Here is a 24,653-nt window from a genome sequence, read left to right as displayed (position 1 = left end):
GATGATTGGAAAAACTCAGCAGCTCTGTGCTTATTTTGTGTTGGAACCTCAGCAGTCTCTCATCACACATTTAACCCTGCTGAAATCTTCATTTGACGCTTGATAGTTTGGCTTTTCTGAGGGTTGTCATAGGTTTGTAATGGAAGGTCACCCTGTGTGCTTCACTTCACCTCTGCTCTCATGGCCCATGGAAATGAATGGAACTGAGACTCAGCTCTACAGAGAGAGACCTGGGAGTGCTGGCTGAGAAGAAACTAACCATGAGCCAACGATTTGCTCTCATGGAGAAGAAAGCCAAAGGTGTTCTGGGATGCACCCAGCAGAGTGTGGGCAGCAGGGCCAGGGAGCTTCTGCTCCCCTTTGCTCTGCTCTGCCACAGCTGCTGAGGCCTCAGCTGGAGTCCTGTGGCCAGTTGTGGGCTCCCCAGCTGCAGAGGGACAGGGAAGTGCTGCAGAGAGGCCAGTGCAGGGCTGCCAAGATGCTCAGGGCACTGGAGCATCTTCCTTGTGAGGAAAGGCTGCGGGACCTGGGGCTGGTCAGGCTGGAGGAGACTGAGGGGGGAGCTCAGTAATGGTTACAAATCTCTCACTGGTGGGTGTCAGGAGGTTGGGGCAGCACTTGTTTCTGTTGTCTCCAGTGACAGGACAAGGGGTGATGGAAAGAAGCTGGAACACAAACAGTTCCCCTGGCAGAGGAGGAGAAAGTCCTCTGGTGCTGAGGTGAGGGAGCCCTGGCCCAGGCTGCCCAGGGAGGGTGTGGAGGCTCCTTCTCAGGAGGTTTCCAACCCCACCTGGACACGTTCCTGTGCCCCTGAGCCAGGGGAACCTGCTTTAGCAGGGACTTAGGCTGGATGAGCTCTGCAGATCCCTTCCCACCCCACCATGCCATGATTGTGTGAAATCCAGAGCTGTGGTTGCAGACACTGAGCTGACTTACCCGGGGATGGAGACAGTGGTTCTGGCCCCCAGGCATTTGCAGCTCCCCTCCCATGGAGGTTGCTGCTGCTCCTGCAGGGATGGCTCAGGGATGGCTCTGCTGGTTGCTTAGCAGCTGCTGAGCTGCTGCAGTTTGGAGGTGTGGGAGCAGTGGTTCTGGGTTACCTCTCTGCACCACGCTCGGGCTGTGCCAGCTCAGTCCTCACTCCACGACTTGTCGTGCAGCGTGGGAAGAACCTCCCGGAGAGATGGTGGGGTAAGAAACACCACTGCTGCCTTGAGGTAAGCTGCCCCTGCTCATGAATCAGCTCCCTTACTCACTGCTTGTAGCCTCCTTACTGTGGTCATGCAGGATGGGTGTCCTTGGAAGCGAGGAGGATGCTGTCCTGCCATCCGTTCTCCTCCGCTGACCCTGCACTCCCTGTCACTTGGAGCAGCACTTTGCTGACCCCAGCTATCCCTACCTTGTATATTTAACTCTTACCATCTCCATTCAACTGCAAACCCACAGTCCAAGCTGTGACATGAAACTGTGGGGGGGATTAATGACAGCTGTGCCACCGGTTGCCAACCAGGTTTGTGGTTTGCCTGGGGAGGGGATGAGTCGTATTAAAGTGCCCCATGAAGTGCAGTGGGCAGAGGCAAGAAAGGATTGCAGAGAATCCTCAGTCTGCAGTTTCTTACCTTGGGGACTAAACCTGCCTCAGCTCAAGGTCACACTGGCAACTTACCAAGAGAGCAGGAGCCAATGTGTTGGTGGAGAAATCAGAGAGGCTGTTGCCTTCTCATTGAAGAGAATTAGACTCATGCTCCTGCCTTTGTTTCTGGCCTTTAAATGAAAAGTGAAATGACATGTCTTGTGGGTATCACAAAGCATTTGTGTCCTGTGTGGACAAAGCATTTGTGTCCCCTTTGTGAGCTCCTGGAACAGGGGGGATCTCTTGTGACCTGAAAGCAGAATTCCTGGGCACAGTTACAGGGTCTGGAGTTGTGTTGAGATTTAACAGCAAGTAGCTGGGTGACAGGGCTGGCATTTCCAACTGTCTTTGCAGCCTTTGGATAGTCATGTGAAAGTGATGCTGATAACTTCCCTGCTAAGCAAATGTACCAGCACTGAGACTGGGAGGTGGAGGTGAGCTGTGCTTCCCTGTATCCCAGATGAAGAGGGCACCAGATTGAGTCCTGGCAGCTCTGTACAGCAAATGTACATCCCCTCTTACACCTCACATTTCCCTGCTTTCTGTGCTGCTTGCCAGGCAGCCTTTCCTCACTTTTCATGCTTCCCCCTGCCTTTGAGTGGCCATGTAAGCTGGAGCAATCTAATTCCTTCCTCTGGGTCCTTGCATTGCTGTGCTGCTGACGGCTGCTCTGTGCTGCTTTGCTCGTCTCATCCTCTCCCAAGGGACAGAAATGCATGTGGAGCGTGAAGCAGAGTGTGTAAATGCTGACACAGCTGTTTTCCCTTCCCCAAACCCATTTGAAATGCAGCCATGCTGTTGATTTGAGGCAAGAGACACCGAGTGAGTGTGAACTGGAAGGTGGGGGAAGCTTTGTGGAGGTCGCTGGGTCAGAGCCTGTATCTGTAAACCAGGAATAGTCTCACTTTAGGGGCTGCATTAACCAAGAGGGTGAATGGCTGTTCAGAAAGTGCTTTGACCTGTAAACTGCTGCATTATTACAGCACTTTTTTATTGACCATCAGAGGCCATGAAGCATTTAGAAGCAGGCATGAGCTACGAAGAGCTTCACGGAGCAACTGATGCTGTGGTGCTGTGGCCCCTTCCTTGGCCCTGAAGCAGAATGTGTCTTGTCACTGTTTTAATTGGGGAAATGATATGCACTCAGGAGTAAATCTCCAGCTAGTGTTACTCATCAGAGATTGTGGGGGGTTTGTTTTAATTCAGCTGAAGATTTGCCTGAGGCACCTGACAGGGATGTTACAGGCTTCAGTTCTGCTTCAGATCCCCGCCTGTGTATCCTTCTATGTGTGGAGACAGAAGGATTTATACAACTCCTTTGTCCTTTACATTTGTCCAAAGACACTTTTGTGTATGAAAATGCTACAAAATCACAGGTGGGAGTGAAAAATCTCAGAGTGCTGGGCCACATCCAAACCCACAGTGAAATAACCAGTGACCTGATGGAGGTGGGAGCTGCTTCTGCAAGTAACCAGTGACCTGATGGAGGTGGGAGCTGCTTCTGCAGGGGGGTTGGACTGGATGAGCTCCAAAGGTCCCTCCCAACCCCCACCATGCTGTGATTCTGTGATAATTAAAGCAGGAACACCACCAGCAGCTCTGAGCATGGATGGTTTTACCTATTACAAGAGGAAAATACTACTCAGGCACTGTTTAGAGAAGATCTGTCTGCCACTTGAACCCATGTTTTCATTTCTCTCCTCTGATTGAACTGCTGAGGAGCTTACAAAAGTGGGGTTGTGTTCTTTTGCTGTCTCTGCAGGGAAGGAGCTGGATTGTGAAACGGAGTTATGAAGATTTCAGGGTCCTTGACAAACATCTCCACCTCTGTATCTACGACAGACGCTTCTCCCAGCTCTCAGAGCTGCCCCGCTCCGATGCCCTGAAGGACAGTCCAGAGGTCAGCTCTGCCAACAAAGGCTTACAAGGGCTTCTCAAGCATACATCCAAGTGCTTTTAATGCAGCCTGAGTTATCTTTTGGATATCAATTCCTATCACTAAGTGTCTTCCACCCTTAATTTCAGTGGTGTGAAGGGAGGTGCTCTGCAGGTTCATTAAAGTGCTGCTCAGTGTGGAATAGTTCCTGACAGTATCAATGAGCAGCTGTCCTGTCAGTGCCTTAGATCTACGGATTGTGCCTTTGGAAGCTGTTTCAGGGATGTGGCTGTTGCCTGAGTTAATGTTACTAACTCCACACTGCTAGGAAGTTGTGCTGCAGACTTACATTCATAAACTGGCAGTTACTGAAGCTGGTCTTGCAGAGCATTTGCATTATTTAAAGCACATCATTTAAATGGTCTCTAGTCAAAGAGTGTGGAGGTTTTATCCTAAAAGAATATGAGGTGGTTTTAATTGCTTCATTTACTCTCTTCACCCAGAATTGAGGGTTGGACTGGATGATCTTTCAAGGTCCCTTCCAACCCTTTTAGACTGTGTGAGCTGCAATTCCTTCAGCTTCTTGCCTGATGATGCTGTAGAGATTTATTCATGTCCCAAATAATCTTGTGGAAAGTAGCAGGTGCATCTGGACTGCATCATTGCAGAAGATGGAGAGAGGGAGGCCATGGAACACTTGGCCACAGAGGTTATTTGAGCCAGTGGAGTGTAACAAAGCTGCTCAGCCTCAGCCTGTCTGCAGGAAGAGGTCCCATGTCAGACAGTGCTTCATGTCACAGGTCACTTATCTCTGGGACCTGTAGTTCTATGTTTGCCCTCTCCCATCAAGCACAAGGATGGAAAAATCTCTCCATGCTGTGTTGGGAGGCAAACATTGCTGATTTAATAGGTGCCTTGGCTTAATGGAGGCTATTTCTGAAGAGAATGTAAGGTTTCTACTTTGCAATCCAGCAGAAGCAGGAATATTCAGGGCAAGGAATCCCTGGGTTTATCTCTTTAAGTTCTATTTGCAGCATTCCCATCTCTCACATCCTGATTGAATATTTACTGGATAGTAATATCTTGATTTACTTGATATTTACTTGACCCCAACCCACTGCATGGTACCTGTGGAGCACAGGAGGTGTAAAAGCTCTGTGAAATGTAATTCTGCAGCCCTGTGGGTGGCATGGATGATAGTCCTGGCTTTGAAACAACCACATCTGAACAGATATTTGAGGAGAACAATGTTTCAGACACTGCTACACACCCTGGGGTCCAATATTGCTTTATAACACTCGCTGTGAAGCTTTGGAAAGACCTCACCACCTTCTTTTGAACAGAAGCAGGTTCAGTGTTAGAGAGGAGACATTCCTAAGTAGATTTCACTTGTGCTGTTTGAACTCAAAGGGGTTGCCACATCCTTAAGGGTCTGCAAGTGAGTGGAAACAGCAGCCAGTGTTTTGCTCCTCTGAATGGTTCTCAGATGTGTTTGATGACCACAGTGCAAACCATTTCTTTGCAGTGTGATGAGAGGCTGGCTTTCCATTTCATAGACTCATAGAATGGTAGGGGTTGGAAGGTACCTTGACAAGGGAAGTGATGAGCACCTACCTATCTTACAAAAGCAGCATGGTTGCTTTCACAGAGAGCTGCCCCTTCCCATGTTTGTGGGGCTGTAACAATCCAAACACTGGGTGTAATTTGCTGTCCTTCTCCAAATGACAGACCCCCTTGCAAAAGGGAATGTATTTCTCCAACACTTGCCTGTGCCAATGGCTAATTTATGGTCTCTCCAAGTCTGGAGAAGTCTCTCCAAACCTATTGTGTCTTAACTGTGTGTCTGTTTGTGTTCCAGCTTGTCACCCAGATGCTGATGGCTTACCTGTCACGCCTCTCGGCCATCGCAGGCAACAAGATCAACTGTGGGCCTGCTCTCACATGGATGGAGGTATGGTACAAAGCTCAGCTTCTCCTTTGATTCCTCACCTTAGCAGCAAAGAGCAAGCCACAAACATACTCTCTTGCCTTTCCAGAAAGAGCTATAATCCTTCCAGCCCTGTTGGTCTCACTGCAGTGTGACCCTGAAAGCCTTATTCCCCTCTCACCAGCACATACAGGTGGCCACAAAAGGTATAGAACAAACAGAATCAGATTCAGTGGTAATTTAGGAGCTCTCCCCCCACCCCTCTTGCTTGGATTTTACCATCCAAAGACATATCACTGTGCTGACAGTCACAAAGAAACAGAGGTGGCAGTTCTAGGGAAGCAGTGGCTGAGTGTCCACTCCTAAAAGCCTGGAAGGAAGGCTCCTGTTTGGCAAGGCAGTGCTGCAAGCATGGAGCTGTCTCACTTCTGGTGTTTGTCTCCTCTCTTTCCCCCACCCTTTATATTTTGCCTTGAAATAGGGACAGAAACAATAAATATTCTCTGCTCCTGTTTGCCATCACAGTTGGTTCAACTGCTCAACAGAGCCTGCCTTGTGCTTGCAGTGACCCTGCTTGTACATTGTGAATTGCAGCTGCAGCTTTGGTTCCTCTGTTAATGCTCTTCTGCCATCTTAAACAAGAGACCTTCTGGGGTAAGGAGTGCAGGAAAGAAAGGGGCTAAGCCATCAAGGCCACCTGCCTGTGTCAGCAGTGCTGTTGCTGCTTAAGTCTGTTTAGAGATATGTGTGTCTTCCCATTGCCTGATGATACACACCAGGAATAGAAACATCTATTATTAGGCTCTTGCAATCCAGTTTGAAATGGTTCTGCTAAGGATTGAAGCTGCAGCTTTCCCTTGCTGATATCCTCCTCACCCTTTGGGGTGAGAAACATCTTGGAAACCTTCCCAGCAACAAAGGGAAGAAGTTCTAGAGATGCCACCAAACCTCTTGCAGCTCCAACACAGAGAAAGCACAAGAGTCCAGCAGGCTGGTGGTTGCAGCAAGGGGTGGGAGCCACCTTCTCTTGAAAGAAGAAAGGAAAAGGTGGGAAAGATTGGGAAGTGGCAGTGGTTTGGGGTTTGGCAGCATTTCCTCCTCACCTCAGGGCTTCTTCCCCAGCACTGCCTCCCCTCTGCAGAGGGTTTGCAGGGGTTGTTTTTGTGCTGCCACGTTTAAGTTCTGCAGGAAACCAAATGATTTGGTGTTGAAGGGAGGTGTAAAGCTGCTTGTAGGACAGAAAACCCTCACTGCTTGTACACAGAGATGCACACATGCAGCATTCCTTTAGCTCATGAGTTAGAAGGGAGTGTATGACCTTCTGCAGTCCTCCTTCTGTCTCCTTCTGCGCCGCTCTCCTCGGGGGCCTCCGAGCTGTGCTGTCTCTGTGCATCAGCTTGAAGCCTCTGCTGTGTGTGAGCACCAATCAAAGGCCTCCTGGCTTGTCCTCAGCTGCCTCCCAATCTTCTGTGCTCTTTGTTTCAGATTGATAACAAGGGGAATCACCTGCTGGTCCACGAGGAATCGTCCATTAACGTTCCTGCTATCGCTGCTGCCCATGTTATTAAGAGATATATTGCTCAAGCAGCAGATGAGCTGTCCTTTGAGGTAAATCATGAAAGGGGGTTACATTCTTTGTTGTCTTACACAGAAGAGCCTAACCTCTGTGTCCATGCACCTCAGGAATGTATTCAGACACTTCCAGAGTGTTTTGGGAGGTGAAGCTTAGAAGATGGAGTTAAACACTGGATTTGCAACGGGTTGGATGCAGGGAGGAGTTCAGTCATCTTTAACATACAGTGTTGCTTGATATCTTCTGATTAAACAGATATTGCCCTCTCCTGGCCTCTGAACAGCAGGAGCAGACCCTCCTTAATTTGTGCTGTGAAGTATGTTGTATCTGCTCAGGAACACTGTCCACATGTGTGTGTGTGTGTGGACACGTGCCAGTTGAATTAAGCATTGGGCAGTTTGTACAACCCACGTTCCTCTTGGCAAGTCCTTGTGTAAAACCATTCTTAAGAGCCTCTGTTCCCATGAAAAGTCAAAGAATTTAGAATTTAAAGGGCAGGTGATAACTGAAAGTCCCAGAATCCCAGAGTGGTGAGGGGTGGGAAGGGCCCTGCAGAGCTCATCCAGCCCAACTCCCTGCTAAAGCAGGTTCCCCTCAGTCTTGCTTGGTAGAGAGTGGGAACTGCTGTGGAGCAAAGATGTGGAAAATCAACCCCTGGAAATCTTTGGATCTCACTCTCTTGTCTGTTGTACCCAGAAAGAAGCACTTTGTTCTCTGATTGTTCATGTGCAGTGGTGCTGTCAATGGAGTGTTCACAGTGTAACCTGGAAGGGAAAGCACTGAGTGCCCAGAGGAGTTTTTATGATCACAAGAAGTAAAAATAACAGTGATGTTCTGTTGCTGCCAGGGCTTTATCCACATTCCAAACTGAGGCAATTAGTAGTGCACAGCAAAGAACTTGCTCTCATGAGCAAGACAAGGGGATGTCACCTTCCAAGTGCAGGGCACAGGCTGTCAGTGGCTCAGTGGTACTGATCCCAGCACTCCCAGGCTGTCAGTGGCTCAGTGTTAATCACAGCACTCAGGTGGCAATCCCTGCTTGTGCCACAGGCTGTAGCTTGGATTTGCAGCACTCATGCAGTCCAACAAGTCTTTGGGAGGCAAAGTACATGAGTCAGGGAGCCAAGGATGTGTGGCTTGCCAGGTTTGTGTGGGGAGAAGCAGAAGTGGAGTAGGATCAGTTGTTTTGCAGCACCTCTTCTGTTCCCTAGCCCAAACTATGTTTAGGCTGCTGTTGCTTTCTAAGAGGCAGTTGCAGAAGTAGCTGCCTGGCCTTTGCTCCCCAACAGCAAGGAGAACACCCAGCTTCTGTGCTCATTGTGGTGAGAGCAGTTTCCTTAGTGGCCATTTGGTTTGCTGTCACCTTGAGGAATAGCTTCACATCTCCTTGAGGAATAGCTTCACATCTCTGTGGCTGTTATCCCTGTCTGAAACATGGGGGTGTGTTATCTCCTTTGTAAAGCACCTGGAGATCCATCAGTGGGAAACATCTGGTAAAAGCTGGGCATTGGTGTGAACACCATCTGCTGTACCTCACTGCAGTTGTGCCCCTGCTGCTCTGCCCTGCCTTGTTACAGAGGCCACACAGGTCTTGATCTTCCACCAAGCCACATTTAGTCTTGGTTAAACACTGATCTCCCTTTGAGCAGGGGGAACAAGCAAAGCCTCAGAGAATGGGTGTCCATGGGCATTCCCCTTCCCCTTGCTGGAACACCACACCTCCTCTCTTCAGTTTCTAGTCAAGAAAAGAATGTCTTGCTCAACTTGGGAGCTACAAAGGGACAGGTTGTTTGCAGTGCTGAACAGAAGGCAGTTGGTGGACTGTGCTTTCCTCCTGGGCACATTGCAAGCTGTGATTGATACTGTCCCACCTTTCTGCAGGTGGGAGACATCGTGTCTGTTATTGACATGCCACCCAAGGAGCTGACCACATGGTGGAGAGGCAAGCATGGCTTTCAGGTAAGCACAAGCATCAGAGGTGCTGCTGTCACTTGAGCTGTCAGTGACTTGGACAAGACACCCAACTAACCTGTGCTTTCATGCCTGCATGTGCTGTGTAGTGTCAATACTACTGCTCTCTGTGAATGCCATCAAAGATATTTAGGCCTAAAGGTAGCTGGGAATGAAGCAGCAAAGCTTTTGTGTGCAAATGCCACTTTCCTTCTACAAGGAAGGGTTTTCTCATTAGGAAATGTAAGTTTTCAAGTGTCCCTGTTTACAAACAACCCCCCAAACCCACTGAAGTTTGGGGTAACTGACTTCTACCTTCTCACACTGCAGTCTGATGTTTCAGCTCTTTGCAAGAGGCATTTTCATGCTGCAGCTGCTGCCTTTGAGTAGGTAGAATTATGTGTTTGCTCTGGAAAGGGTCAGAATGGACCAGACACTTGTGTGTTTTGGCCTGGAAAGTGTCAAAGTCCCTCAGATTTTCCCTGCCAGACCTTTCTGTGCCACATCCAGCCCGTGGTTCTGCTGTCATTAATAGCAGGGCTGTGAGCAGTTGGATCTCCAAACACCACAAATCCCATCTGAATGGAGTGTTAGTTACACACATTTCTGTCTGATTACCCAGAATGTGTGAGATACAGCTTTTGTTGGCTTCAGATCAGATGTGGGAGCTCAGATAGTGGCTCATTTGTGAAGTCACAGCAGTGTGGACATATGATACCTGCTCTTAAATGAAACTTCCTTCTAGAGTTAACACACTGGTGCTTCTTGAACAAACTTGACTGTTCTTCTTCTAGTTTTGGACTCTGGTATGTCTTTGTTGGACTTTTGTTCTCATGTTAGAAGCCCTAAAACTGGGTTTTCCCAACTGTTAACAGGTAATGAAATGCTTTAGTGCTACAAGAAAGACATTGAGGCTCTGGAGTGTGTCCAGAGAAGGGCTCTGGGAGCTGGGGAAGGGGCTGGAGCACAAGTGTGGTGGGGAGAAGCTGAGGGAATGGGGGTGTTCAGTCTGGAGAAGAGGGGGCTGAGGGGAGACAGGAGCACTCTCTGCAGCTCCCTGACAGGAGGCTGCAGTGAGCTGGGGGTCAGGCTCTTCTCACTAATGAATGACAGGATGAGAGAAAATGGGCTCAAGGTGCCCCAGGGGAGGTTGAGGCTGGAGCTGAGGCAGAACTGTTTCCCTGAGAGGGGTGTCAGCCCTGTGCCAGGCTGCCCAGGGAGCTGGGGCAGTGCCCAGCCCTGGAGGGATCCCAAAGCCACACAGATGAGGTGCTGAGGCTGTGGGTCAGTGCTGGGCTGGGCAGGGTGAGGGCAGGGCTGGGACTGCAGCAGCTTCAAGGGCTTTTCTGACCAAAGCCATTGAATGACTCCACATGGAATGGTCAGGCTGTGCCACATGTAGCTTCCAAGTGAATCAGTAAAGCAAAACTACTCTGTGATGTGTGAGAGAGAGCAGACACTTTGCCCACAGCTGATTTACTGCCAGTGTATGCTCTCCCCATGCAGGAGGTAGATCCCATTATTGGGTGCAAGCTCCCTGCTTGCCATCAGGCTGGCTGGAACTCTGACTAGAGCTGAAGAGCATCACTGGTGGTTAAAGACAGGAGAAGCAAAGGAGCTCTGCAGTTTGTCACTGCCTTCTGTCTCTGAGATCTGTTGTGCTTTTCCAGCATAAAGAAAAGGGCCTGAGAAGGAGTTTGTGTCAGTGCCCAGTTTACTGACACAAGAGATGTGAGCAGCTGCAGAAATCCAGCACCATAGTTTGGCTTCACAGAAAATTAAGGGTGGAATAACCTTGTGTCTTAAATTATAAGCAAGAGCCTTTCACAGTGTGAACAGGGTTGTGGCCACTGCACCAAGCTGGTGGAACTGCAGCAGCTCTAATGGGTTTCAGTAGCTCTGGGGACATGGGTTTGCCCAAATGCAGAACATGAAGTTGGTGTGTTTGAGGGAGTTGCTGCCTGTCAGCTGGGGCAGGGCAAGAGGCTGTGTGTGCAGCAGCAGGTTCATAAGCTCTGCCAACTCACTTCTTGCTGCATAAGAGCTCTCTGCAGGCAGCCACGGGTCTGGTTTGCAGGGAGGCGTGTTCTTCCTCTGAGTTCTTGTCTTTGAAAGCTTTAGCAGAGCTTTTCCTTGCCATGAAACACCAAGAGATGCAATGAAGAGATGCAAATGGATGTCTGGTGTTGATCCAGCAGGCCTGGAGAGGAGTAGCAGTTCAGTACAGAGGTGGACTCGATGAATACTTGAGTGAGGAACGTTGTTACAGTGATCTGAACAAGTACTGATGAAGCTGTGCAACCTTAAAAGCATTTCTTATAGGCAATTCTGTGCCCATTTAGGAACAATACCCATTGCAAACATGCAATCATTGAATGGGGAGGTTGGAAGGGACCTTCAGAGGTCATGTAGTCCAACCCCCCTGCAGAAGCAGGGTCACCTAGAACATGGTAACAATCTGCTGCTCCAGGCATCCCCATGAACAACATCAATCAGCAGAGACCACCTTGACAGATGGTTGTGATTCTGGGAGCAGATAAAAGGAAGAGAACCAAAGAGCAAATGCTGAGACAGGTTTTGTCATGGTCCTTCTCAGGCTATTTTGCTTTGTGCTAGGAAAGGAACCAGGTTTTATCACAGCTTACACTGTTCATGCAGTGCAGCTGCCTTTCTCCTAATACCTCATCTAATGAGTGCAGAACAATCCTGTGCAGAACAAACCAGCCCACCAGGCTTCTTATCATTTGCTCTGACTCAAATAAAAGGATTGTGAAGACATTTCTTTTCCTCCAGCCTTGTTTCAAATGCCCTTAGTGAGTCACTGCTTCCACTGTAAGACTTCCCTAAATTACAGCCACCTCCACATGAACAGCCTTCCAGCCCTCTTTGTTCTCCTCTTCATTTTCTTCATGCTTTGTCTTTTGCAGCAGTGTTTCAGGCAGCTGAATCTTTAGGGACAGGCCCTTTGTTTTTTGATGCACAACTGCCTTTTGGTGTTGTGAGTCATTCTGTCTTTTGGGTATAGTTTCTTTAGGTGACACCAAATAAAGCCCAGGAGTGTGTGCACAGCAAAGAAAGCCCAGGAGGGTGTGCAACCAGAGGCAGGGTGGGTGTTTGGATCATCAATAAGGTGTATGTGATGTGAACAGAGGCCAAATGACCTGGGAAGGGCTCTTTGGGGAGCTTGTGTCACTTTGGAAACACAGGTTGTTAAACAAGAAGCTGAAGTTTGATCTCTGCTTGCTGTGCTTTGATTCAGGAGCTGAGTGAGGGTGGTGACCATGTGGTTTGGTGAGTGGATGTCACCTGTGAGACAGGGCCCAGCAACATGTCACCCATGACAGCATTTCTCAGCCAGATGGCCACTGCCATGTGTAGAACAGTGCCAACTGCAGTGACAGATTGGGCAAGATCATGCCTGAAGTGGTTTGCCACGAGTTTGCATCTCTGCACACACCCACTCTGCACAGGTTTGCAGAGGCAAGCAAGGGAGTGAGGGTCTTTCTGCAGCTGAGCAGCAGAGATGCCTCACCTCTCACTGCAGGACTCTGTGTGACATTGGCTCAGCACATTCAGCATCCAGCTGCCTGCAGGCTCAGGTGGGAATGGGAAAGGGAAGAGCCTTTCAAAGCTTTGTTTGGGTTGGGAAAGCCCTTGAAGCTGCTGCAGTCCAAGCCCTCCCCTCACCCTGCCCAGCCCTCAGTGACCCAAACCCAATCAAAACACCTCAAATAATGTTTCAATTGTCACTGATGTCATTGCTGCTTTCTCATTGGTGTGAATTCCCTCCTCTTACCCTGCAATTAGACCATTACTTTGACAGTTTCCCTTAAAGCCTCACTTGTTGGCATCCAAATGAAGAAAAACCCCCCAAAAAGCCACAGTAGCTGTTGCAGAAATGTTTGCACCCAACAGTAGCCTGTGCATTCCTCCTTTAAGGTGTGTAGTGATATTTTAGCCTCTAGATGACCTTGTGCTTATCTAAATATTTCCTACCCTTGCTGTTAATTTCTGTGCCTTGCCAAATCCTTTAATCCTGGCTCAAAGCTCTAACAGGGCCTTGCTACATCTGTTGAGATGAAACTGTTGGACTAACCTCATTTATTTATACAAAACCATGGAAAACATTCCATGGGAGGAGGAAAAGCAGCATCTTTCAAGTGGGTGAGAGTGAGACACGAGTTGGAGGTTATGACCCTGAGGATGATCTCTTGAGGAATCTCACAAGGAAAGTTAGAATCAATGAGTCAGAAAATGTAAACCATCAGCAACTATTACCAGTAAGTTCACATCAGGGAGCTTGTCAACACCAGCACAAGCAGAAATTCCCTGAAAGACCTCTTCTTGGTTGTGGAGCTGCTTCTGCAGGGGGGTTGGACTGGATGAGCTCTAAAGGTCCCTTCCAACCCCTCCCATTCTATGGTAGGAAGGATACCTCAACCAAGAGCTGAAACTTGCTCTCTTCACTAAATGTCATGGAGCCAGGTGCATGAAACCCAACCAAAGTCCATCCCTCGGGTTCCACTTGAGATTTAAGGGTATGTTACACACTTGTCCTCTCCCCTCTGTGTTTCAGGTTGAATATCTCTGTCCTATGTACCAAGCTTATAAAACAGCCTTGGAACTGTATGTTACAGAGCTAATTCTTTGGTTTGTAGAGTATTTGGCTGCATCATTGTCACAGAAGCACAGGATGGTGGGGGTTGGGAGGGACCTTTAGAGCTCCTCCAGCCCAACCCCTCTGCAGAAGCAGCTCCCACCTAGATGTTCTGCTGGTCATTTTCTGTTGGGTTATGTTACAGAGCATCAGGCAAGGAGAATGGGAGGAAAACACTCACCAGTTGCTGGTTGCACACATCAGATGTTACAGACTGCATTCAATATTCTGCTTCTCTTGCTGGTTTTCCTCCAGGTTGGATTTTTTCCCAGCGAGTGTGTTGAACTCATTAACGACAAAGTTCCTCAGTCTGTGACCAATTCTGTGCCAAAACCAGGTATGTACCTTAAGTTTGATGCTGCACTGAGATGAAACAGTGATGCTGTTGGTGGTCCACGTTTCATATCTCCTTTATACATCCCATGCCATCCTCTGTGTGTTGCTCATCCCCTAGATGTGCTGTCTTGTCCTTCCTATGTCGATCATCCCCAGGTTCCCTCTCTCTGAGCAGCTGCCACTGTTGAGTGGTTTTCACCTGCAATGTTTTGTAACCTCATAGCAATGACCATCTCCTGCATGTCTGGAAAGATTTCCAGCTTGTAAGAGTTGAAGATAGCTTCTTCTAGCCTGTTAACCAGTGATTCCACTTAACATCCCAGTTCTTGATGTCCAGAGATTGTTATTAGGGCTGGTTTCTTTCAGGTGAGCCCAAACTTGTTTGTGCTGACTCAGGTGGAATAGGTTAATTAGGTACTGGAAGCTTCTTTCTGTTTGAGGATTGATGGAGACAGTCAGCTACAACAGAACTCGAATCCTAACTGCATCTGCTCTTGGTATACGACTCCATCTACTTCCTACTGCCTTCTGGACAGCTTGCTATTGTGTGAAATAGAGGGGAATCAATACCAAACCCTGCTGAGGAGAGGAGAAATAAATAGGAAAGGAGACCTTGGAACTGATGCTTCTGTCATCTTCGTCTGCCCTGGAAGTGACTGCAGTTAGGTGTGCTGCCAAAACTGCCAGCTCTGCTCAACTGACTGGTGCTGAAGCTCGTGCTTGATTCTTTTGCTTGGCTTTTGAGCCTCTACACGTATCTAAAGATAGACCTGGATTGCTTTTGTATCAAGAGAAGCAGTTTGGAATGGCTGACCAATCTTAGAAGCAGCAAGTTGAGCTGGAAAGCTGGTTAAAGCAAATAGATGTGATTCAAAAGCTTGTCTTCACTGAGGGAACAGCTTAGAACATTGGGTTCAGTGGTGCAAAGGGATGAACACCCTCAGCTCTCAGTGCACTTCATTCAGCTCTCTGCTCCTGGGAAATAGTTTTCTCAGCCACTGGTATGTCCAGCCTTAGTTATTCCTGGGAACATGTCAAGCTCCTGGCTGGAAGGAGTGTTGCAGAGGTCATGGGCAGGTCCAGGCGTTGCATCCAGAAATCCACTCTCTGCCCTTTGGTGTTTGAAGCTCATGTTGAAATACCCTGCTCAAGTCACTTCTCTGCACAGCAACACTGAGACAAGGGCAACTTGGAATGGAAATACAGTCCAGATACAATCCTAAGCAAGTGTTTATTGTGAACTGTGGCAATTAAATGAGCTGCTAGTGAGCAGTGGCTGGCTATGCTTTAATGATAACAAAGCTACATAGACTAATAGATTCTATTTGCTTTTAACAATACACCAGGGGTTGGATTCCCTCTTTCAGTCCTGGGAAATGTTTGTTATGAAGCTGACAGCAAAAGCTCAAGTCCTATTAAGAAGAAGAAGTTGAAAGATAGTGCCAAGTCATGAGGCTGTCCCTGCTGACCTTCCCTGATGGCTGTTGGATGTGTGCAATTAAAGGCAAAAGACTTGCTCCAGAAGAACCCTGATGAGTTTTCAGATGTAAGGATTGCTGCAGCTGTTTCTGAAATGCTTTGTGCCTAGAACTGATGATACCATTTCTTTGTAGCATTTATGCTTTCTGCTTTTTCCACCTTGGGGAAGGAGCAGTTGTGTGCTGGAGGCAGAGATCTGGATCTCGGTTGCTACAGCAGTTGTGACTTGCCAGGAGCTGGAAGGAGTCAGGGAGGAGGGAGGTTGCTGTAGTTAAGGCAGTTTGAATGTGGAGAACTCCAGGAACCTGTCTGCCTGGAGGGAAAACTGAAGTGTGAAACAGAAGGGGTGAGAAGATGATGGAATGAGTTGGAGTTTCCCAGGCTGGGTTACTGCACAGCTGCCCAACTGAATGCCCTGTCAGCTCGGTCCAGGAAGGTGGCACAGGGCAGAAAGGGGCTGCTGGAGCACCCTGAGAGGCTCAGGTAGCACTGCTGGGAAAGAGGAGATGGGGCTCTCATGGTTTAAGCCTATCCAGCAATGAAACCCCAAGCCCCATAGCCCCACATCTCATAGGTAACCAAGGGCTTGTGGATGGAGACAAGGACAGGGAGGGCTCAGTGCCAACGATGGTTCTGGGCAAAAGGCTCAACTACTCAACTCAGGGAAGAAAACAAGGACAAGGAACAGAGACTTTCCTAAAAGCAACTACTTGGAGCTTTTATCCTTTCACAGAATCACAGCATGGTGGGGGTTGGAAGGGATCATCCAGTCCAACCCCCTGCCAAAGCAAGTCCCACCCAGATCAGGTCACACAGGAACATGTCCAGGCATTACCAAGGTATTTCATCTAGAGTGAAAGTGAAGTCTTAGATTTGGGCTTGATGAGGCAAAAAGATCAACATGCCAACTGTATTTTCCTTAATCAAAGTATGGTGTGTAGAGCCTAAGTACACACTGACACCAGTGATCAGAATCAGTGGCACAGAATGGAGTGAGGCCTGTGGGCAGTGGAGTTGCACAGGGATGGGTTCTGGGGCCAGTCTGGTTCAACATCTTCATCAACCACCTGGGTGAGGGCACAGAGGGACCCTCAGCAAGTTCCCTGCTGGCACCAAACTGGGAGCACTGGCTGATTGCCCAGAGCCTGAGCTGCCAGGCAGTGAGAGCTGGGCAGGCTGGGAGCTGGGCACAGAGGGAGCTGCTGAGGTTCAACCAGGGCAAGGGCAGAGTCCTGCAGCTGGGGAGGAACAACCCCCTGGGCCAGCACAGGCTGGGGGTGACCTGCTGCAGAGCAGCTCCAGGAGAGGGACCTGGCAGTGCTGCCTGAGAAGAAACTGCCCCTGAGCAGCAACGTGGGCTCGTGGGCAAGAAGCCAACGGCAGCCTGGGGGCATCCAGCAGAGTGTGGGCAGCAGGGCCAGGGAGCTTCTGCTCCCCTTTGCTCTGCTCTGCCACAGCTGCTGAGGCCTCAGCTGGAGTCCTGTGGCCAGTTGTGGGCTCCCCAGCTGCAGAGGGACAGGGAAGTGCTGCAGAGAGGCCAGTGCAGGGCTGCCAAGATGCTCAGGGCACTGGAGCATCTTCCTGTGAGGAAAGGCTGCGGGACCTGGGGCTGGAGAAGAGAAGGCTGAGGGGAGCCCCTGTGATCATGATTCTGTGATCATGCAGCCATGGCCTGAGAGAAACGAAAGAAAATGATCCATAGAGGAAAAATGGCCATTTATTACATTCTGAAAAGGCAAAGTAATGAGAAGGAATATTGGTTTTGCCTCTGTCACCACTGAAACACATTGGACAATGAAGTCTGGCTTGTCAGTGCTGTCATCTCCCAACATGCTGCCCAGGGGTAGGTATGCTAGCAGAGATGTGTGTATCTGTGTGCACACAAACTGTCACTTTTTGTGTTCAGTGCTGTCAGAAAATGCTTTTTCTTCTTCCCAGGTGATGTGCAAACCAATGTCCTGACTGTTTCTATTGCTGTAAAAAGCACTGTAAAGATCCAGGGCAAGCTCACCACATCCCAGTTGTCTTCAGCACTTGCTTTAATCCCTCCTGTACCCTTCCTCAGACACAATACTCCAATGAGAAACTCTTTAGGCTATATTATTATCCTGAAGTGGGACCCATTTCCTGACAGCTCAGTGCCACAAAAGATGGAAGCAGCCCAGACCTTTAGAGACAGAGGATGGAAGGTTGCATTTGGTGAGAAGAGAGTCTTTTGAACTGTGCTGCTTAGAAGAGAAGAAAGTGAATAGCTGTTTGTTTTCCTCCTTCTTTGTGTATTGCTTGTAGGTTGTGGTGGTGTTTCCTCTTCTCATGCATCTCTGTCCATCTCTGGTTGGTCTTTGCTGGCAACACTCTGTGTGTGTGTGTTCATAGTGTCCCCTCTCACTGTTTCAGCATAGCAAACACCACAGCAGCATCTCCCTGCTGCCTGTTCCCATCCATTCTTTCTCACCATTCTGGATATTTGTTGTCCCATCTATTTAAAATCCCATCTCATTACTTCACCTCTTACACACCACCTGTTCCATGGCTCTTGCTAACCAAGCAGCATCGTGCCACGTGTCAAACCCTTCCCATCATCTGACTTGGCATGATCCATTGCTGCATGGTTTCTAAACGTTGTCTCTACTGGGGAACATCTGGTTAGAGTGGGGAACATCTGGTTAGTGTGGGGACACACAGAAGAAAGCAGTGGCAAGAGGAGATTGGGCTCTTGTGCTTTAAACCCAGCCAGCAACGAAGCCCCACACAGCTGCTCGCTCACCCCCATGGCAGAGACCCCAGTGAGATGGGAGGGAAAAAGGTAACCAAGGGCTTGTGGTGAAGAAATGAAGGGTGGGAAGGCAATGCTTGCCTTCCATTTGTTGCATTTTTGAAACATCAGGGCTCATTCTCACCAGTTTAGGGCAAAGGAATGAATAAGCCCAGCAGCTCTGCCTAAGTTTGTCCAACTCCTGTCTCATCCATTCCTTTAATTCAGATGTAACAGGTAAATGTAGGGCACATTAAAGGGTACTTGTTAGTCACAAGCTGTTGTAAAGGAACCCTTTCTTGTTTTAAAACAGAAGTAACAAATGAATCTAGGTCAACATGGCAAATGCAAGTAATCCACTGAACCTGAGGAGGGTTGAAATTCAGGTCTGGGAGCACTCCACAGAATGTTCTGACCTCCTGAAGATTCTGATACAGTGCTGAACGAGTTTTAACTGCCACCATGCAAACTTGAGTTACATTCCCTGTTCTAGAGCTGTTGGTGAGCATAACAGGACCCCAAGGAGGTCATTGAATCATACAATCCCAGCATGGTGGGGGTTGGAAGGGACCTTTAGAGCTCATCCAGCCCAACCCCCCTGCAGCAGCAGCTGCCACCTACATCAGGTCACACAGCAAGGTGCCTGGTTGATGCCTAATTGGAAACAGGAGAAGATGTGAATACAACTTGTGTTGTGCACATGCCTGGGCTCAACAGCCTTTTGATGCTGCTGAGTGCTTAATGTCTCATTGTTTCTCTAAAGGAAAGGTGGAAAGATCAGATGTATGTCATCATTAGCTATGAGTAAACAAACCAGCATGGGCATTCAACACACAGCTCTTTAAAGCTAAACTCAGTCTGCTCTGGACAACACCAACTTGCTTAAACCCCAGATTTCAGCTTCTCTGATCTGTGAGCAGGTTGTTTCCTGGACTTGGTGTTGTCTCCATCCAAAAATCCCATCACTTGGGGTTGAGGCAGCAAGAGCCACGTCTCTGCCTTCTCTGCAATTAGTGATTTTCAGAAGGACACCTTTGGTGAGCTGGAAAACAGCTCTGAGATGGTGATTGTCCTCTTTCTGCATGGAATGACAAACAAGATCAAGCAGCTGAGCACCTTTAGAAGTGGAGGATGCAAAAGGTGTAGGGAACCCAGTTACCCCAACTGCAAACTGACACATCAGGGAGCTGTTTTCTTCTGGAAGTGCTTGGCACTGTCCATCTAGATAACGAAATATTCCCTCTTCCAGCCCTATTTCTGACTCAACAAAGTACTTAAACATGGGCTTAACCATAAACACAAGCTGAGCAGAGGCTTGGGGTAATGCAAACAGAGCCTGGGCTTCCCTGGGTTGCTCAGCAGGGAAGTACAAACATGCCAAATGGCTTTTGGGTGGCTTTTTTTGAGCTGGGACACACTTGGGTGGGGAAATTCTTGTTTCTGAATCAATTTCGAGAGGAAAACTTGATGGATTGGATCTGTGGTGTTGTTTTGAGCTGAGCTTTGTATGAAATTAACCCACTGGCAATGGGGGGCATGTTTTAACCAGCTCTTTTTGTTTGTTTTTTCCCTCCTTCTTCTGTTTTAACGGTACCTTCCCAGTCTCCCCTGCCCATGGAGCCCGACCAGCATCCTGGAGCTACTTTCCCCCTTGTATGGTTTCATTTGTTCCTTTTTCCCCTTCCATTCTTTCTCTCCTCCTCTCTCTGTGTCTCCTCTGTCTCTCTCTTGTTTCTCTTCTTCTGTACATGCAAAGCAATGATGCTATGAAGGATAACCAGGGAAAAGAAACCAAACCTTTAGTCTAATGTGCCTCTTGAAAAGCTCTTTGGACAGAAAGCAATGCAGCAGGCAAAGAATAAGCTGGTTCAAACTCTTCCTAGTTCTCTTGGAGGTGATAGAATCATTTTTGAATCAGTACCTGAAAGCAATTAAGTGCCAGGCAACCAAATACAAAGGTCAGGGTGTTGAAAAGTGGGTGATGGAGAGGAATCAAACGTGGCTCTCCAAACCTGTTACAACCTGCAACTCTCCAGAAGCAAAGATTCCTCTTTTTTGGTGTTGTTTTTGATGATGAGAAAATGCTGTTTGTGCCCAAACTCTCAGGTTCTTGTGGGACTGGCTTTACCCACCCAGAGCAATCTCACTTTGCTGTGCCATGCTCTCTTTTAGCTCCTGCCAGGGCTCCACTGTCCCTCCCAGCAAGAAGCTGCTCTGGGTAAAGCTGGAGCCTGTTTCCATAGATTCAAACAGTAAAGGTCTTATTGCCAAACATCAGTTTCTCCCAGGGATGTTGTGTGGAGAGAAATGAGCCTTCCAAGTGGATTGCAAATACTGTAGATAGATAAGACATATATTCAGGTGATACATTCTATATGTCTCTGTTTTCCCCATGCACATGCCTGTAGGCACAGAAGCTGTGCACTTGCTGCCCTTGTAACCTGGGAAACATGAGGTTCCTATCCACAAGACTTCCTCCAAGAGAAACATGTTGTTTCATGGCAAACTTGTTGTTTCTGGTGCGAGGTTTCACCTTTGTGAGCATCTTCCTGAGCACGTGGCCACGTTCTCAGATGCTCTCTGGGCAGAGGAAGGGGAGAACAGGGTTTCTCTTTCAGCTATGCTCATGGAGAGCATGTGTGGTGAGGCTCCTTCCACTGCACATACCCAAACCAACAGCAAGGCCCAGGCAATACTTAAACTGGGGTAGGCTTTTTGGGCAAGATGGATTGCAATGAGTGTGTCCCCTGATCAAGAGTGAGAGCAACAGAACAGTGAGTGCTTGTGAGATCCAACTAGTTTCCTTTGGACATCCAGGGATGGAGAAGTGATTCTTGTTGGGTTTTTACTCTGTGATAGTGAAGTTCTGTGAACACATGAGCCCTTTCAAGATGCTGCTCCTGCTGAGGAACAGCAGCAGTCCAGCTGGCAAAGGCAGGGTTGGGTTTCTTGCCCTTTTTGACAAGGCTCCAAAGAAGAGACAGATTTCTGGTTGCTTGATGCAGCCTGGGAGGTGAGTGTTGAGAGCCCCTCTCTTTCTTTAAGCTGTTTGTGAGAAGATTCCAGCACTAGAGCAGCTAGACTGCTTCTGCTCAGAGGTAGAAGGCTGATTAGTAGTTCTGCTTGTTTCTCATGTGAAGTTCATTCCTTTTGACAGCCCTGTCCCCTTTGTGAGTCATGTAATTGCAACAGAGACTAGAAACTTGGCTGTGGCTGCACAGAGCACCACGAGAGAGACCATGTGCCACAGCCCTCACATGCCTGAGCTTCTCCTCCAAGGTCTGCACTGGTGGTTCTCATTTCTAACATTGCTGTGTGTAGCAAAGATGATGGCTGCAAGTCTTTTACCAGTTGTTTAGGAAGGGAGCTTTGGGGGTCCTGTGCAGACTTGGCTGGTGTCAAGAGTTTCTTTCTGGGCTTGTGAAGTACTTCTTAGACACTGGGAAGGTCTTTTTTTTGGCCCTCAGCTTCCCCAGATAACATAAGATCTGAATAGAGAGGCAAGGGATGAAATCTGTCTCTGGAACTGGGACAGGGTGCCTCTGAACATGAGCTTTAAACCTTCAGGCCCCCAACTATCCCAAAGGCCATTGTTGTGCAAGTTGCAGCTATGTTTAAACTCACTGATTCTCCCACTAGCACTTGCCAACCTCAATTGAGATCTCTTTGCTGCACACTTCAAACTCTTTTTACTGTGAGAGCTGTGTTTAGGGTGATGTGAGCACACAATACCTGTGTTTGCACTGGGGTTGAGATTTACACTGTGCTCACACAAGCCCAGCTGTTGGGGTACCAGCAGCATCCACCTTCATCCTCAGCAGCTCAAGTTTCCTTGGGCTTTGGGTGTTTACTCAGTTTATTGCACCTCACCTCATCCCTTTTGCTCTTCATCTGGGAGCTTGGCACACCACTCAGGCTTCTTTCTACACACAGACATTGCTAGTTAAGACCTGAGGTCTAGAACATAGCAGGGAATGAATGCCTAACACTGCAATATGCATCTCTACAGCACTGCTTCTCTACCTGCTGTCTCTACAAACACAATTGTGAGTCTCCTGCAGGAGGTGTTTTCATTTAACTTTGTCCTTTTCTCTTGCCTTCTGCCTGTCTTTCTGCCCTCTTCCCACCTGACCTTAATGATGTGCAGATTTGGAGATGGATAGTGTAAAGCCAGGCTCTGCATGTCTTACAGATGCTCTGAACCAGTCCCAGCTGAGCTCAGGTAGAGCCCATGATGTACAATCAGTCTCTCAGTGTCCTAACCAAGGCTAATACTGTGTGTGATAGCAATAACCATTTACTAACCCCTTAGGTTTGGTTAACAGAACCTAGATGTAGTTGAAATAGTCTGTTGGAGGGGAGGGAGGTTGTGTGTTAATACCTGATGGCTAGAAAAGCCAATGCCTGAGGGTCAGAATCCACCTTCTCATGGGCAAATTCCCTGCAAGTGGTTTAATTCAAGTGAGTGAGCCCAAATCTTGAGTGTTGTTTAACAGTGCTCGTGGCTCTTAGTCTGTGCACCATAAATTAACTGCTTCTCTCCCCCTTTCCCAACTGCAACTACATCCAAAGTGGTGTTCTTTTCCAAAGGCTTTCAGTTTGTGCCTCAGATCTATCCAAAGAGTGTGCCAAACCCTGCTGGACCACGTTCTGGAGGAAAGAACTTGCTTGACTAAGAGAGAACAGCAATGTGGTTAAATACTCTGGTTTTATGGCATCATCAGTGACCCTAAATGTGTACCCTGTGGCACAGTGGTAGCACAAAACAACTGTGTAGTGTTGTCATTGTCATGACAACGTCCCTGTAGCTTTTCAGAAGGAGCATTGGGTCAAATGAAAGTGTTCCAGTGGAAATAAGGAACTTAGATGAGTGTCTGGTACATTTTATGTGCTTAGGCAGTTTGATCTTCAGTCATTGAAAGACATTTGACAAGAGACATTTCAGCTGTTACTTACTTTGTGCAGTTGTAGCTGGACTTTTGTTTTCCTGGATCTCCAAAGGACAATGTAAGTGGAGTTTTAGGAGAGACTGATTGAAGTTTTGTTCTCCAACAGGCTGGATCAAGGCTTTACAGCCCACACAGAGTATTTCTTGCAAGGTATTCAGACAACATGAGTATCCCTCTGCTTCACTTAGTCCCTTTGCATTGAGATTGGAGTCAATGTGCAGGGTCATTGGACCTTTCCTACACATCATCCCAGTCTCTTATTTGGGGGACATGAGTTGGGTTAATTATGAGGGAGCCCTGGCCCAGGCTGCCCAGGGAGAGTGTGGAGGTTTCCAAACCCACCTGGACACATTCCTGTGCCCCCTGCTCGAGGGGAACCTGCTTTAGCAGGACCTGGATGATCTCTAGAGCTCTGGACTGGATGATCTCTAGAGGTCCCTTCCAACCCTCACCATTCTGAGGTTCTGTGAGAGTTGATATTGAGGTGATGCCAATAAATACTCTCAGAGCTCGCTCAGGTCCTGCTGTCCCCAACACTGGCATTCTGGGTTGTGCTATTAATGAGCCTCATGTCTGTACAGCTCAATGATTTCATGTGCTTGGTAAGTGGCAGGCAGCTTTTCTTGCTGTATTTCAGCTGATGGCAACTCTCCTTGTGGTTGCCTGTGTGTGTGAAGCTCTGCCTCTGCTGAAGTCCTTGCCTGTATCTCCATTGTCATCCTCTAAAGTCACCAAAGGTTGATTTATGTATTAAATAGGCTTTAAGGCTTTATTTGACTCCTATAATAAGCATTAACAAGAATTTAGCAGTATTACTTTGCTGCTAGTTTGCATCTTGGATACAAGAGCAATGCCAAGCTTGAGTCCTCCACAATTACAATGAGTTGCTTGCTTTCAGTGCAGTGAATTCTGCTCAAGTGCTTCTTTAATCTGAATTGCTGCAGCAATTACCTGTTTTTAGGAGGAGATGGTTGACTGTGGTGACTGTGCACAGCTGTCAGACCTGCTGTTGCAAGGGTTAGTGTCTTTAGAGGTCTTTAAATCCAGGTACATGATTGTAATGCAGATCAGAAGTGCAGCTGCATTTTCCTGCCAGCTTCTTGTTTCCTTGGAGTCTTCCTTTCTCATTCTCTCCCTTTGTTCCAAGTGTGACTTCCCCTTGCTCTTCCTTCACTTTTGTTCTTGGCACAACTAGAAAGGGATGAGAACTGTGGGCTGATCTGTGGAAATGCTGCTATATGCAGGGTTCATCTGGTCTCCTCTGAAAGTTGCACCATAAAATCTGTTGGAAAAGTAGGAGTTGGAGAGAACAGCTCCCCTAGAGCCTGGCTGCTAGGAACAGATACTGCCAGGAGCTCTGAATTGCAGGTTCATTGGGCAAATGGGCACAGGTATGTATGAGCATCCCAACAGCAGCCTGCCCAGGGTACTAAACAGCCTCCCTTCAGCTCTGGCTGGGGAAGTGAATCTGGCTAAGGTGGCATTTTTGCTTCAGCAAGCCAAGCAGCATTGAGCTGG

The 24,653-nt window shown here is 48.2% G+C and overlaps 1 protein-coding gene across 3 annotated transcripts in view; it reads left to right on the top strand.

The window, feature by feature from the left end:
- The window catches only part of ARHGAP32 (Rho GTPase activating protein 32), a 221,410-nt gene that overhangs the window by 150,329 nt on the left and 46,428 nt on the right, over positions 1-24,653 (top strand). For all 3 annotated transcript variants that reach the window (XM_062014052.1, XM_062014049.1, XM_062014051.1), the window contains 5 exons: positions 3,396-3,533; positions 5,368-5,460; positions 6,922-7,044; positions 8,891-8,968; positions 13,872-13,953. In XM_062014052.1, coding sequence (XP_061870036.1) covers positions 3,396-3,533; positions 5,368-5,460; positions 6,922-7,044; positions 8,891-8,968; positions 13,872-13,953 — 514 coding nt within the window. The remainder of the gene's footprint in view (positions 1-3,395; positions 3,534-5,367; positions 5,461-6,921; positions 7,045-8,890; positions 8,969-13,871; positions 13,954-24,653) is intronic.

The sequence above is a fragment of the Colius striatus genome, chromosome 23, assembly GCF_028858725.1.
Source record: "Colius striatus isolate bColStr4 chromosome 23, bColStr4.1.hap1, whole genome shotgun sequence".
Lineage (NCBI taxonomy): Eukaryota > Metazoa > Chordata > Aves > Coliiformes > Coliidae > Colius > Colius striatus.
Note: the sequence above shows the minus strand (reverse complement) of the source record. Positions and strands in the feature narration are given on the sequence as shown.